The sequence below is a fragment of the Anguilla rostrata genome, chromosome 2 (assembly GCF_018555375.3).
Source record: "Anguilla rostrata isolate EN2019 chromosome 2, ASM1855537v3, whole genome shotgun sequence".
In the NCBI taxonomy this organism is placed as follows: domain Eukaryota; kingdom Metazoa; phylum Chordata; class Actinopteri; order Anguilliformes; family Anguillidae; genus Anguilla; species Anguilla rostrata.
In genome coordinates, this window is record NC_057934.1 from 25,805,292 (window position 1) to 25,820,291 (window position 15,000).

The 15,000-nt window shown below is 38.6% G+C and overlaps 1 protein-coding gene across 5 annotated transcripts in view; it reads right to left on the reverse strand.

The window, feature by feature from the left end:
- Positions 1-561: 561 nt before the first annotated feature.
- Positions 562-15,000, reverse strand: part of LOC135247675 (homeobox protein Hox-B3a-like) — a 53,247-nt gene continuing 38,808 nt past the window's right edge. For 2 of the 5 annotated variants that reach the window (XM_064321412.1, XM_064321415.1), the window contains exons 2-4: positions 9,410-9,476; positions 3,575-4,150; positions 562-2,713 (exon numbers count right to left, since the gene is read on the reverse strand). In XM_064321412.1, coding sequence (XP_064177482.1) covers positions 1,950-2,713; positions 3,575-4,046 — 1,236 coding nt within the window. In that variant the 5' untranslated portion in view covers positions 4,047-4,150; positions 9,410-9,476 and the 3' untranslated portion in view covers positions 562-1,949. Of the gene's footprint in view, positions 2,714-3,574; positions 4,151-7,030; positions 7,678-9,409; positions 9,477-11,292; positions 12,209-15,000 lie in introns of those variants that run through there. The other 3 variants (XM_064321413.1, XM_064321417.1, XM_064321416.1) reach the window with 3 other exon arrangements.

Sequence of the window (15,000 nt, forward strand, 5' to 3'; positions counted from 1 at the left end):
TACATTAAGGGATATTGTGCAGATAAATGCAGTGATAATTTTATTGGAAACCTATACCTGCTAAAATGTCCTAAATAGTATTTACAACAATACCAATATTAAAAATATGTTTTAAACGAAGATGTCAGATTTTATTCACTAATAGCATTCTTTCTGACACATGTAACATTGTGCGCCTATATTACAACTTTTGAATTAAAAGCGTTAAAATATTCTGTTCTTTCTTAACAAATCTGTATCAAATCCATGTTTTCTTTGTTTTCCTGGCAGGCCTGGAGCTTGCGGTGGCCTCCGACCACGTGACCCATATACGTCTGTAAAGAGTCACTCAAGTCCCTGGATCTTTCTTGACTTAAGATATTGCCAGTAGGGGAAACAAAGCTCATGCTCACATGAAAAAAGTTCCGCGTGTATGTTTACTGCGCGATGTAGAAAACCAGTATATATGTGGTTGTGAGTTTTTGACAATGTTGCTATGGGCTTTTCTTGTGAAAACATCAATGTGTGACAGTTTATAGGGGCATGTGAAAAGACATGGGTACGTCTTTGACGCTCAGAAAATAAGATGAAACTGAATACCAGTATTTTTATTAAAGAATTGTTCAACAGACAACTCTTAGCAAGGAAAAAAGTAACTACGAAGAACAAAGATTCTCAAAAAGGGGTTTACCTAATTCTCGACTATGCAGTAACAGTCAGTCTGATCCCATCCTCATGCCTCCCATGTAACTCAATACATTATTTATGTACAAGGGCAACATAAAACTACTAATATCTAGAATACAATAACTAAATTAAATTTGATTACAATGACAAGAACACGTCTTTTATAACAGGTAAATACTAAAAAAGTACATTTTGATATAAATACATAATATTGGGGAAGATAAATAATACCAAAAAAGAAAAAAATATTGGCTATAACAAATAAATATATATATGCATATATATATATATATATATGTATTTATGGATGAATGTTCAATTGAACACGCATACAGGAAGGCGCCCAGGATTGAGCTGATTGGAGGTCTTCCGTTTCAAAATATTTGAACCCATTAAAATGTAAACTCTTAAGTGCAACAATGATGTCCAGAGGAAAAAAAACATTAGTGAATTTCTATACCTTGTCACTTCAGCTTAATTTCTCGGACATACATTTTGTTCAAATATACCCTGTTTTCACGTCAAGTCCAGAAAAGAGAAGATACGGGCTTTAACATTAATATTGCCATGTGAACAGATCGAAATAAGGAGCTTCAAAGCAGGGGGCAGTGGGGTGACGGCTAATCCAAGTTTTCAGGTTTTACACATTGTGCTTAAGACAAAAATATTTTACGAATACTTCCCAATTTTTATACGTTATTGTTTTGCGCATATACCAATCCCACTGTCTAAATTGGGAAGGAAAGGCGCTCTGAAATGTAAGAACACGTGCCATCTCACCATTCGTATGGTTGCTGAAATGAGTTAAATTATCAAGTGACAGTTAGGTTAGTTAAGGTGATGGGTTTAAGTAAAGAGGTACTATGAACAAGGAAGGTAAAATACAATAATCCAGTGGTTGTCTTGTGGCAAGATGAATGTTTTTCACATTATATCGTAGTATTCTGGGCTATTTTCAGTATGAATATTCTCTGAAGTTGTTGCACATGCTGTGAAATTATGCAGAGGCTAAATTCAATGTATTCTATTTTCAAATAATCTTAGAATGGATGGACAACACAAAGGTAAATTCTACACTATACGCACGTTTTCCAGTCGTAAATTAAGGGTGGACTTTCGTAAGAAATTAAGAAAAGTTAATGTAAATAAGGATGTCACGCTTGTAACAATCGTACTGCAGCATCAAAATATACATTTTAAAAAGCGACAAGAAACCACTGGATTATTTTTTTTAGTCCCATTGCAGCGCCCCATGTATTAGTTTCATTTAATTTCCAAACCTGCTACAGATGTGTTAATTTGGGCGCTTCCTGGATTCTACCCTGAGTAGGATGGTGCACTGACAGATCTGTGTATGTCGGGTGAGGGTCACATGGTCCGTGATGTTGGCTGGTTGGCATCTGTGCAGCACCATTGTAGTCCATGCTATTAGACTGGTGGTGTGGCAGGTGATTAAGGCCGTACAGAGACGGACCCGAAGTGGGCATGGAATCCACATAGTTCCCTCCAACATATACGGGGCTACTTTGGATATTGGGAGTTCCATAGCTACCACCATTACCCTGTAGACCATGAGGGTCATATTCTGGTGCCGTGTTGGCATACTTCTGTTGCGCGGGGCAGGTTTTCATGGGGTTTGAGTAGGCTGTTGACATGGAATAGGCGTTTTGATGAGGCTTATTAAAAGATGGCGGAGATGGGGCGTCATAGTTTCCAGTCATTGGATGCATGGAGTTCATAAAACCAGCTGATGACTGCATCGGAAGGGGAGGACTTCCAGTGGGTGAGGGTCCACCCGAGGGGGAACCCATTCCCTTTAACTTTTGATCTTTTTTGTACTTCATTCTCCGGTTCTGGAACCAAATTTTGATCTGTCGTTCACTTAGGTTGAGCAAGTTGGCCATCTCCACGCGTCGAGGCCTGCACAGGTAACGATTGAAGTGGAACTCCTTCTCTAGCTCCACCAGCTGCGCACTCGTGTATGCTGTTCGCGCTCTTTTGGATGCCGCAGAACCCGGGGGGCTTTTCTCGCCGCTGCAGCTCTCCGCTGGGTGAAAATGAAATAAAGCATAATTACTACATTCAGAAATTGAATGCACCGTTTCTTAATAAACCAGAGAAGGCATAGAACCTTAACCCCTTTATATTAGTCTTCACCATTTCATAGCTTTGGCATTTATTAAGAGAACTGAGCTCCGACACTGACCCGGTATATGTAAATTGCATCAAGCCCATTGCCAGAGCTGTACATAAGCACACTTAGAGTCATCGTATCAACATTAATTGATTTTAATGAGTACAATCAAGCCTTCATAACAGACTTTGTAATCTGTATGCTATCTTACATAACAAGTTTATTAGTCTTGTTAAATACGCACACTTGACGTTCAGTCAAAAACAAAAGGTTTTGCGTTTCTAGTTTTCTTTCCGCATATGTACGCAAAATTTGAAAATGTCTCTAATGCATAAATTTAATTAAAATGTGTTATCGAAACATTGGAGATATCAGACTGTGTGTGACTATTCGGACAAAACGACAAAATATTAGACAATTCTAAGTCGAATGGCACGTTCATAAACAGTTCACCATCCTAGTCTCCCGTCATATTAATTGAGTTAGACCTCCCTACTTTTCCTACAGTTGGATGCAAGAGCAAATTAATACATTTTAGTGAGCGTCAGTTATTTTGAAATAATTCGCAACAGTGTCTATGCTCGTTGTGGTTGCATAAAAAGAAATGGTCAGTCCAGTTATTATCGTGTATGTGTGTTTTGGTATTGAGATTGCAGATGTGTAATGTTCTTAATATTCTCAAATAGAAATTATACAGTTATTTTATTTTAGAAAGAGCTTTAGGAGATTGTGGGTTAAAAATAAATAAATAAAAAACACTGGGGGAGCACACACCATTAGCTGTGCTTGTGCTTGGCGAGCTGTTTTTCTGTTTCGAGTTCTGCCTTGATTCTTTCATCCACGGAAATATCTGTTTGGTGAGAGTAGGGTTAGGGGGAAGACTGGACGTCTTGGTGGAAGCTGTTTTCACTGTGCCGCCGCCGCCGCTGCTGCTCGAATGTTGCGCTGAATTGCTGTTAGTACTGTTTGAGGGATTCTGGGGAGGAGAAACTGGGGGGGCTTGGTGGTGTTCAGGCGGCAGACTGGTGCGCATACAGCTCCCATTGAGCTCCTTCGTTTTTGCTGATTGCTGCTGGGTGCCGTTTCCAACGGACTGTAGTGAACACGCGGACCTCTGGTAGTCGTTCTCCAGGTGTGCGGAAGACTGGTAGGCCGGTTGTGGTACATCATAGCCAAACCCGTTGGTGCCTTGGTATGAGTAACCTCCAAAAAGCGTAGAGTTGTCGTAATAGGTCGTTTTCTGCATTTCCGAAAATAGTTTCACCGGCTACCAGGGTCCTGACGACCTTCTGGAAGAACATTGGCACCAGAGGTCACGTGACTCTTTCCAACGGCCTCTTGGACGCTGACCTGAAAGGTTATAAGAATCACATAATAAGAGGCGCAGCCATAAATCCATCTTAGCTACTGAAAAGCCCAATGACATGAATAGCGCTTTCTAAAAACTCAACGTGCAGATGCTGTCAGAACACGCAGCCCTGAATCCACCCCCACCTCTCTCTCTCTCTCTCTCTCTCTCTCTCTCTCACACACACACACACACACACACACTCACTGCTGTTGCCGATATCTTATTATTCAACTATTAAATAATTTTGCATTACATTGTATTATTGACTTATATCATCGTGTGATATCGTACACCGCTTGCTTGTATTGGTCGGTTTACCACCAAATTGCTCTTTCTTTTGTGCAGTAATAATTTCACGTTTTCAAACAATGTTATGTAATGATAAACATAAGATTTTGCATTTAATTCCCGACGAGCGTTTATTGTGGCTTCTAATTGTACTATGGGTGATAGGTTAATGTACTCAAGGTCGCTCACGTTATCTACATATTTTTAAAAGAGAAAAAGCACATAAACGCCAGGTATTATATATTAACATTTATTATGAGACATTGTCCTAAATTTAAAGAATGTTACACATATATAGGCTATATATTTACAGACAGTTATGGGCCGCAGAATAATACTAATATACAGATGTTGTTATTGTTAGTTACTTATATCCCTACATTCGAACAAAAATACGTTCAACACAAAGATATAATACAAAGCATACCAAACAATAAAGCTTCAACGGAGATAATAACGAACAGTTATAGCAAGGCAGTTATAATAGGGCTAAATACTCCAGGATTCTTGAGCTGCATCAAAGAGGGAATACTTTGTGGGGGTAGTGAGCCATTTCTCCGGTTACAGAACAGTGTTTTTGGGAAACATTACAAACCAGAAAATACAGCACTTTAGCCACGGCTCCCTGTGTTCGGAACTTTACTTCTAGGTTTCGTTTAAGAAGTACGGAATAATGGAGCACGTCTAAAATGCGTCCGTGCGATTTGATGCATGAGGGTCATTCGGCCAAAGAAGCTACCCTTCAGAAGATAGAGGTTTCCTCGCTAGGTGGTGGGCCGGGTGTTTTGGAGGCCAGGGTACAAGACACCTCTAAAACATGCCCATGCACATGGGATGTCTGAATACACACACAAGCTGGGTGCGAACATGAAGTTTTAAATTGGCACTATGGTCCTATGGGATAGATAAGTCTAAACAGCTGCGACTCCCTGCTTCACACGGAAAGGGAGCATTATAGCTAAAACTATATAATAAATAAAAAAACATTTTTCTCAAATTTTCTACCGTCTCTTCTTACAATTATTAGTATTGGTCCTCTGTCTGTGATGTACCCCATGAAAATGTTTAGTATTTGGTCTACGGAGAATCATGCATGACAACAACAAAATAAAGAGATAGAGAATTGTTTTAATGAATTAAAACATTTAAAGAATTGTGCCGTGGCTTTGTTCTGTACAACGTGTTCACTGTCGTCTATCTACTATTACCGTTTTTGATAACTTGTCAAATAGCTTAAAGTAGGCCTACCAAATGTGTCGAAATACAAATATTCTTGCGGCGCATTCTTGCTAATGAATGAAACGTTAAAACTACGAAGTATTTCAATGCATCAACACTCAATAAATCATTTAAAGAAGGTCACGTTAACGAAACGACATAACTCCAGGATCCCTGGTAAGTCAAACATACTTCATAGTGAAGGAAAAATTTAAGGCCGTCTTGTAAATGTGTATAACCAGGTCTGAACACATCTTCTCATGAGACTAAATCAATATTGAGAGACCAAAAAAAAAACAACAGCAATACATTATGCCATAGCAAGTTACTGAATGAATATATTATTTAATTGGCCCAGTCAAAAAACACAAACCAAGGAAATTGCTAAGTATTGTACGTCAGGAAAATAAAAATTATTAACCATTACGGTGCACATTAAAGTTAATTTTATGTATCTCTTTAAAAGGAACCTACAGATTTTGAGTATAAACTCACAACGCGTCACAAATGTCGCTCATTTATCTTTCCTGTAGGCGGTCGGAATCCTAATTATTTACTCCAAGGAATTGTTTGAAAAAATCGCAGCAGGGATAATACATATTAAATTATATCATGTAGCAATTAACCAGGCACAGGCTTCCTTGGCCTGCTTGTTACTGTAACACAATAACAAACTTCCCTGGCTTTTAAAACAGATCTAGAGCTAACATAACCAGAAGGCAACAACTCCGTCAACAACAGCTCATGCACTTAATGTCATGTAAACAACAACATTATAGGTGTATGTGCTGATGTTGACCGAGTTGCTTAGTTTCTATTTAAACGAAGAACCGTACATCATTTAAGTACGAAAACAAGTTAGGCTACATTGCTGAAGAATTGCATAGATTGAATCGCTAGGCTAAATAAGCATAATGAAAATTATTAATTTAGTATGGCGTGTTCACTAAATGAAGCATGCTAAAGACCCACGTATGTGTATCTAATTTCAATCATGTACTGACAAATTAAAAATGTTACGTACAAAAAGTAAAACGGGAAGTAACAGCCTGCTGGACAAAAAATCATTTTGATAATATATACAGAGAAAGCTCCAGTTCAAACCCATATGAACGTGCATCTTGGTAAATATAAAGCGAGCCAAAACTTCAAAATATTCCAAAAAACGATTACCAGAGTTTCTCTGCAGATAAATTCAGAATGAAAATCTGTCGGATAAAAAGTCAAAGAAAAAAGAAAGGAGTAGCGCAGTGGAAGGAAGCTTAAAGCATTGTGAACTCTTCTTGAACCGCGATTGGAGTCATATGGTCATAAATCACTGGGACATATTCTCCGCCATTCACAAACTGATAGCCTATTTCAGTCCAGCTTACCTTAGCCTCTGACGAGGAAAGCACGGGTAGGCATAATATTGTTTCTCATCCAGCTTCAATAAGCAATAGTTCTCCGCTCTTTTAAAATTCGTGAAGAATATAAGAACGGCCGCCTTGAGCCAAGATCCGGATATTCCCTTATAGATTCCCTCCGTTTGTAAAGGCGAGATGTTGTAGCATCAAAGATCTGAGGAAAGCTCGGGGCTGCGAATGGACAGGCAGTAAGATTCTGGCTGCCCTGTCGACTGGTACGCCCTGCTTGCTGATAACAATAGCCTCAGATTTTTCCCCCCTTCTTTCATGGCGTAAATCTTAACAACATAATCCGCTTCAGCTCTTCGTGAAATTTCCCCAATTTTATTTCAGTTTTTTCCTTTTCCGATGGCTTTCTATTATGATGTCAATACAAGGCCTTTGCGTTATGTTAAAATGACGGGGCTGTTTGAAGCGCCGGGCAGGAGTGTTAATCCCCATCAAACACAGCGTCACTAGTGAAAAATTATGCTAATTGCAGACGTGGTGGACAGAGGCCTACGATGGTGACGGCAAGCCAGTGCCTTTTGATTCACGTGTTTCACGGTTAGGTGTCAATCTATGCTAATATTGTTTTGTAGAGGGAGGCAAAGCCTGAAGTTTCCCTCTCCAGTGTGCAATGCATTACTGATAGCGTATTTCCCCCTCACGGCTCGTGGCAAAAATAACGCAATATCAGTATTGTTAATCCTCCCCCGCCCCCCCGCCCCCCCGACACACACACACACACAACTCGTTTGAAAATTAATGCGCGGATAAAGAAAAAAAAGTTTGAAGAAAAGACAATAAGCGGGCTGCTAAAACTTGGGAGGGGTGTAAAAACACGGGACAAAAAGAGAAATAAACTGAAGTATTTAACAGCTAGGGATATTTCAGTGGCAAAGACGCCTTAAAAACTTGTAAAAAGCGACTGCATATTAAAAATGGGGTTTATCGTGCGTGGAATCCTGACACCCAAGGGACAGGGACGGTACATCAACATTTCATAACAGACAAGGAAATTAAGGCATGCAAGGAACGAAGGAAATGGAAGAAAAACATAGGTGTTTCAAGATTTTTTCCTCTCCACTGCTTATCCCGAGCTCTCTCGCCCTCTCTCTCTCTTTATTATTCAGGACACTACCCCTGTCGTTTATGGCTACGCAAGATTTATGACTTTACTGCACATAGCAGCTGTAAACAGCAACTTTAAAAAGATGCATTTCGTGTTGGGTACTTGAATAGAAAGGATCTCCAACGGCGTAGGAGGAGGACAGGAGAGAAAAATGTAGGTGTTTGCAGATTTTTTCTTTACAGCATTGTGCGTGATTTTGCAACAGTGGCTTTAGTGTAGCAAAAGAAAAAACGCACTAATCACAAAATACATAATAGCTTTGTTTCCAAGGAAAATATAGTATTTGAAGGAACCGTCGGCAAACCTAAAAATGTGGGCTAATGGCAAGAGCTGTGTCATTGCCACACATTGGATTTGGATGAAAGAAGCACATTGCTGTTTCTTACTGGAAGACTAAAGAAGGGGATTTCAGCCTATCGTCCAAATTGATTTTGGTGTCAGGACTTGGTTTTTATGTTTTTGTTTTGGGTCTGTCGGGAAAAGAAATTGAGAAGAACCTCTTTCAGGGTGGAATATGAAACAGACTAATAATGTACTACCTCACTCCAGGGTTCGGATAATACAACGTCAGGTTCTTTAAACAAAAGAACTGTTTTTCTTAACTGTACAGGTGCTTGTGGATATTGCTGTATACTTACATTTAAAAATACATTGGTTATTTGAGTTCGTGGAGGTGGTGGTATTTGTGTGTGTGTGTGTGTGTGTGTGTGAGAGAGAGAGAGAGAGAGTGCGTATCTGCGTGCCTATATGTACTGAAAGCACATGTACTGCTGCAAATATAGACCTAATGTGCACTGTGATCTTTTAGACGAAGTCATTTATTTTACAGATCAAATTTGAACATCAGTTACAATTTAACAACAGAAAAAACAATCAGCTAGACACTTAGGAAGATTATAACTGTTCCTTTTCTGCATGCACGCAGGAAAAGGAAAGACTATTGAAAATAGTTAAGAGGTCAGCTGCAAATTAATAGAAGTTTGCTATGGGACCTATGTCCATTTGCTGATACTTGAAATAGATAGAGTAACATCCCAGTCATATTATAAACCACGGAGTTGGTTATATGTTTTGTTCCACGGGCACATGTATAAGTGATGTCAATACGTGTTACATAAAAACAAGCGATTTAATTATGATTATAATCACACAATCTAAGTTCCCATATATTTGCATTATATTTTGCAATTATTTTCCACAAAATTAAAAAAAAAAAAAAAAAAATCACTTACCGCTATTTTGTCCTGTTTCACCGAAATATTTTATACAAGAGTAAGGCGTCTTGATGGGATGACGGGACTAGAAAGAAAAAAGAGGAAATTTGCTATCAACGGGGTGGCTGAAATTTCAAAGTATAGTGCACACAAGCTAAGCTGAAAATCGAAAAACAAATACTGCGAGAGTCTTAAGTAACTGACGCCGTTAACCTAAATTATTCACAGAAATTTTAATAATGAAGGTCATCAAGTTGAAAGTTATTTTACTTTGTCACCGCACTTCCAATGTGTCGATTATAGAATATAGCCACGTATTGTCATTTAAACAGTTTGCCATTGAATTACATTTTTTTTACAAATGTTGTTAAATTACTATTTTCTTTATCTGTATGAAAAATATTTATTTAAATGCCATTGATAATAAAAATAAGCTTGTTTTTATTTATTAATCTTGTTTTCTATAAAGTGTTGATCATGATGTATGCAAGTGTTTGTGGAATATTTGAGAAATTATCATTTCAGGAAATATTAATTACTGCTGTCTCCAGCTTCACTGGTCATTATACCTTTTAAAAAGTATAATTATTAGTGCACTCATATTGACAATAAATATTTGATTGAACAGTACCGTAATTTCAGGACGCGATCAAAAGGAAAACATAACATGTGTTCGATATGTTTCTTATGTTGATGTTATAATAAAAAAAGACATCAGATATTTCACTAGTATTACCACTAATAATAATAATAATAATAATAATAATAATACACCAAAACGGACCCATGCATATTTTAGAACGATTAGGAGAAGAGTGTTCTATAAGTTTTGAATTGCTGCCATCTGACAGTTATTTAAGATATATAACATGTGAGAACGATTAAGAATAAAATCAAATGGACGTAGTAGTTTGCAGTGTGGTTCAAATTAAAGTAAAATAAAACGTTCAACACACTCGCTAGTCCGATTCCTGACAGCTACCCAAACACATAAATCAAACGGAGGATTCCCTGACCTCCCTGGCTTTGCGGCCTATAGCGCTATAAAGTTATTTATTGCCTCCACACACTCACACACTGATTTGGCTCGCCTCCATCCACATCGACCACAGTTTATTGCCGGTAGGTTTCATTCTTGAGCCCCTCATCTGATTGTCTGCACCGATTGCAAGCAAAAGACTTGAAGCTGAACGGGATTAAATAAGTTACCTATAAAGTGAGGCTATACTACATCCCTGAGCTTGCAACGGTAAAGAACAAAGGGAGGGGCAGCTTTATGCAGAGGAGCTGATCAGTGAGTTTTACACGAAAAGAAACAACCGATTTCAGACATTTAAAAGCAACCAATATGAATTGGGTGGCAAATAAAACTAAAATGATGCATCATTTACATCAACGATGCATCAATGATGTACACATCATTTTAGAAACGTCGAAATAATAGGCTATATAAAACAAGAGGTTCGTTCATTTTACAAGGGTTACAACAACAGGCTCATACCTAATGCACATATCCCAAAATTGTAAAAGGGATACGAGTAATATAATTTATTGGTTAAGCATTTCGTTTTCATCCAAAATAAGCAACCATATATCAAGCAACCAAAATAAACAAATCAACGATGGTTTTTAATTTGAAAAGCTCCAAACTTTATTGTAAAGTTCTCCGTTATCTCTCAGCTTCAGACATAGATCTCACACATATTCTATGCAGCCATACACAACAAATATCGTCTCATTGTTTCGCCGAATATTCTCAAAAACACTCATCTTAAAAAAACTGGGAATACAATTTAAGTAGGTTAATAAGCAGGGAAGGTATGCGATGTGGCTGTGTTTTCATTTGACAGATTGGTTTTCTGTTTTCCGAATGACCTTTGTGTTGAAGAGTAATAACTCACCAGATTAATGATCAATCAACGAAAGTATTTTTTCATTCGCTCCATATATATTGTATTTATCTGAATTCATCCCGGCCCTGTTTTCCCAGGCGTTCAAATAAATCGCAAAGGATCTTCTTTGGTCAGCGGTGTAAGAAACCCCGACCTCATCCCATTTGTTGTGTTATTACCAGCCAGTTGTTAATAGCGGAGTTTGTGACTGGGTGAAACACAGCCGCGAGACGACAAGGCCCTTTCCATCCAAATGCCAAAATAATGCACGAATAATGCGCTCACGTGACCCACATACGTCAGCCTTCGCTCATTTTAAAGCCAATTCTGAAATGAAGCACTTTCCTCATGAGATGAGTTCTCAAAAAAAGGGAAAAAGTTTCTAGGTTTTCTGAACATGTTCGCTCTCTCGCCATTTTTCCTTTTTCCTTCAGGCACCACCCAAAATGCCTAATTGTCTATAGTTGCTGCTAATCCCTTCGAAGGTATGCTTCTATCAGGCTTCATCGCTGAATTCCACTGGGTTAAATCGAAACAAGATCAAAGGAGTGGTATCCTGACGGAACGGGAGGGCAAATACAACATTTGTTTCTGAATGCAAAGTCTGGTTATGTCTTTTCAATCTAATTTTGCGGATGACGAGCTACAACACTACGGGAGTTCTGGGGAAGAGAAGGAGAGATGCGCGGTCTCTGACTACAAGTCTGCAGTGATAACGCGGGTTCAGCTGTTCTCCCTGAAGAATATGGAGCACGGGGCTGGTTTACACCCACGCAAACCGTTCTTCAACTAAAGATCGCTCTGGATTACAATAAAACTCGCCACTTGGGCATAACCGCTGCCATGCGCATGACTAAACCTGCAATTTGGATATCGTCACAAGTATCAAAATTATAATTTCATATTCCCAAAATTGCCGCGGTAAATATGACCAGAATTATGAATATTACTCACAAAAGTACGAGTAGCTATATGCTGGTAAACGAGAAAAATGCACTGGGCTGTAATAGGTCACAGTGGCACTGAATTTTTTTGAACAAATAGCACGGTGGTTGCATTAGCGGGTGACCACCTGCTCCCTGGCGGTCCTGGTATTTTAAATAGATTGGAAGTGAGGTAGAGAAATCAGAGGAATCTTGCTTTCTCAGATTGTTTTTCTTGGATCAATTCACCATCGGTACAGTGCAGGGCTTTGATCTCTCATGCTCATGTCTTAGACTTCCTTCTTCAGGCACTTCGAGAGTAGAGTTAATTTTTAATTAGAGCAGGTCCAGAGAGCTAATTTTTAACAGCGATACACAGCAAAAAGGCCAACCAAAGCAGAAGAACATTGTTTCAAATTGCCCTCTGATCCGGGGGCCTCAAAATGCCAACTTCACAAAATATAATAAGGTAAAGCCTATTAAAGTAGACAAAACATTAAATTCATACACCCTAATTGTTAGATTCACAGGCGGAACCTAAATGGAAAACAGATGGAGGGACAGAGAATAAAAATACCAATAATCTGGAGCCGTTACATAAACTGACACGATGTTTTTTATATGTCAGTGAACAACATTGATTCAGTTAAGGGTGGACTTTATATTAACGGTTACGTGCAAAATCTTCCATATGTAATTCATAAATGCATCTACACCTGTTATAACTGTTTATGAAATAGTTATAATGATGGCCATGATATAAATATAGCCTACACATTATTGGGAATTAGCCACACATGATAATACACATATATCATCAACTGGCACATGTAAAAGACTGTTAGTTATTTTATTGGCAACGATTTATTACAAGATAAATGTAACTGTATCTACTTAGGGCCTTGTGAGTAATTTTGAATTCTACAACGTACAAAACGTACAAACCACTAGCCTATTTTCATTTTTCTGGGGGCAACAGAAATAGAGTTTTATTTAAAATAAAAATCGCATTTTTGCGAATAGAGGATGAATGAGCAAATAAACAAACCCAGAAGAACAGTAAAATCTTAAAAATCTTTAAAATTATGGATAATGAGAGGGTGGGAATTTAGACAGTATGTAAATTTGTGAGAAGCACCGATTGCTAAGAACACTTTAAGATAACTGCCCAGGAAGCTTGCGGCCTGGGTGATCTGATGCAGTGTAATATGTAATTACATCTTCCTAGCCCACGTCTGGATGATAAATCTCCGTCTCACAAAATCACCTCAAAGTCCAATTTTCCACATTTATAAACGTTATCAGTCTTTCGTTGGGCTCAAAAAGTGTAGGCTATATATGATGGATCTTAAATAATAGGTACATGATGTATTCTGATAGTAAAGAATTTCGAACAAGTTGTACTGTAAATCAAGCGAGAAACAAGTCAAGCATATACGGTAATAACAGCAATATCCTAGCTCTTAATATGTATATTTTCGATTCTGTTTTCTGACGTCAAACTGGTAGGCTATATATTATAAGTAACTTGAATGCGTGTGAAAGGCGCGATCAATTCATTTCAGAGCGACAATAAATGCTTCCTTGAGGTTCCTCTAATGTTCTTTTAAGTTGTGTGTGGGCGCTTTCGCAACTATTTTGGCCTACTCTGTACAAATGCTTGTTCATTATAATGCTAGTTTGGCTGCTATGAAATTAAATTGTAGGAAGCGAAGAGAAAACAATCACCTCTGAAGTAATAAATCATCCCTACCTATATATTTATTTTGACACCTAACCTTCAAGACCCGTTCATATGTAGTTTGTGTCTCAAAAGTGCTAACCCCTTCATATTTCGACCGCCCTTTTCTAAATTCTTAGAGACTCTCTGAAGATTAACCAAAGTCTGTGTTCTGAATATAAAGATACGAACAAGCAAAGAGGTAAAGAAGGGGTGACCGGGAAACCCATGAGCGGCCCGCCCTTTAGCCTCCTGGTTACATATTTGAAGGCATCTGTCTTAATCTGTAAGAATACAAAAAAATGTACTTGCTCGTCCAAAGGATGGCTTCTTCATAGGTCAAAAAATGAGTAATTAATTAGACCTAGCCTATGTTTCATAGTGCTGGAACGCATACAGATAATTTCGTAATAGACTCCTCCGAGTCGACATGCCTTACCTGCCTTCATGAAAAAAAGATTGCCCGTGGCGTTTGGATCATCTGCTACGAGCCAGCAGTGTATATATTTATGTTTTTGTTATTGTGGATTGTGGTATTGACGAAATTTCCCGCTCCGTCTGCCAAAGCTTCTACTGAATAGATTGTGTGATTTTAGCGGTATAGAGTGTTCGTCTTGATCGGGTAAATTGGCATTGTTTGGTCTAGTTTCCACAGGGCTCAAGCGGGACGGATTGCACACAGGCGCACAAATACGAGCACACGTTAAAAAAAAGTCCCACTTCCGAACACCATGGGTTGGCTGCTGCAGGAAACTGTTCTGATTTCAGCTCTCAGAAAGTCAAGGATTTCAGCTGTCCAGGATGCCTCTCTTCCCTATTCTCGCTATCGATTTGCATGGAAAAGAGTGCTGCAGAGTGGATTATAGAACGCCGGGGACATGCAATCTGGGAGAAAGAAGGTATTTCTGTCCAGTATGGTGTACTGGGCGTGGAGTCCACACTAGCCATATGGCGATTACAACCTGCGGACATTAACAGGGTGAAAAAGTTCTGCTTCATTTCGATAGTTGATAGATAGATTTTTTGAATCGTATTCATATTTAGTGAAATTGAATGCACATCTGAGGAGAGAAG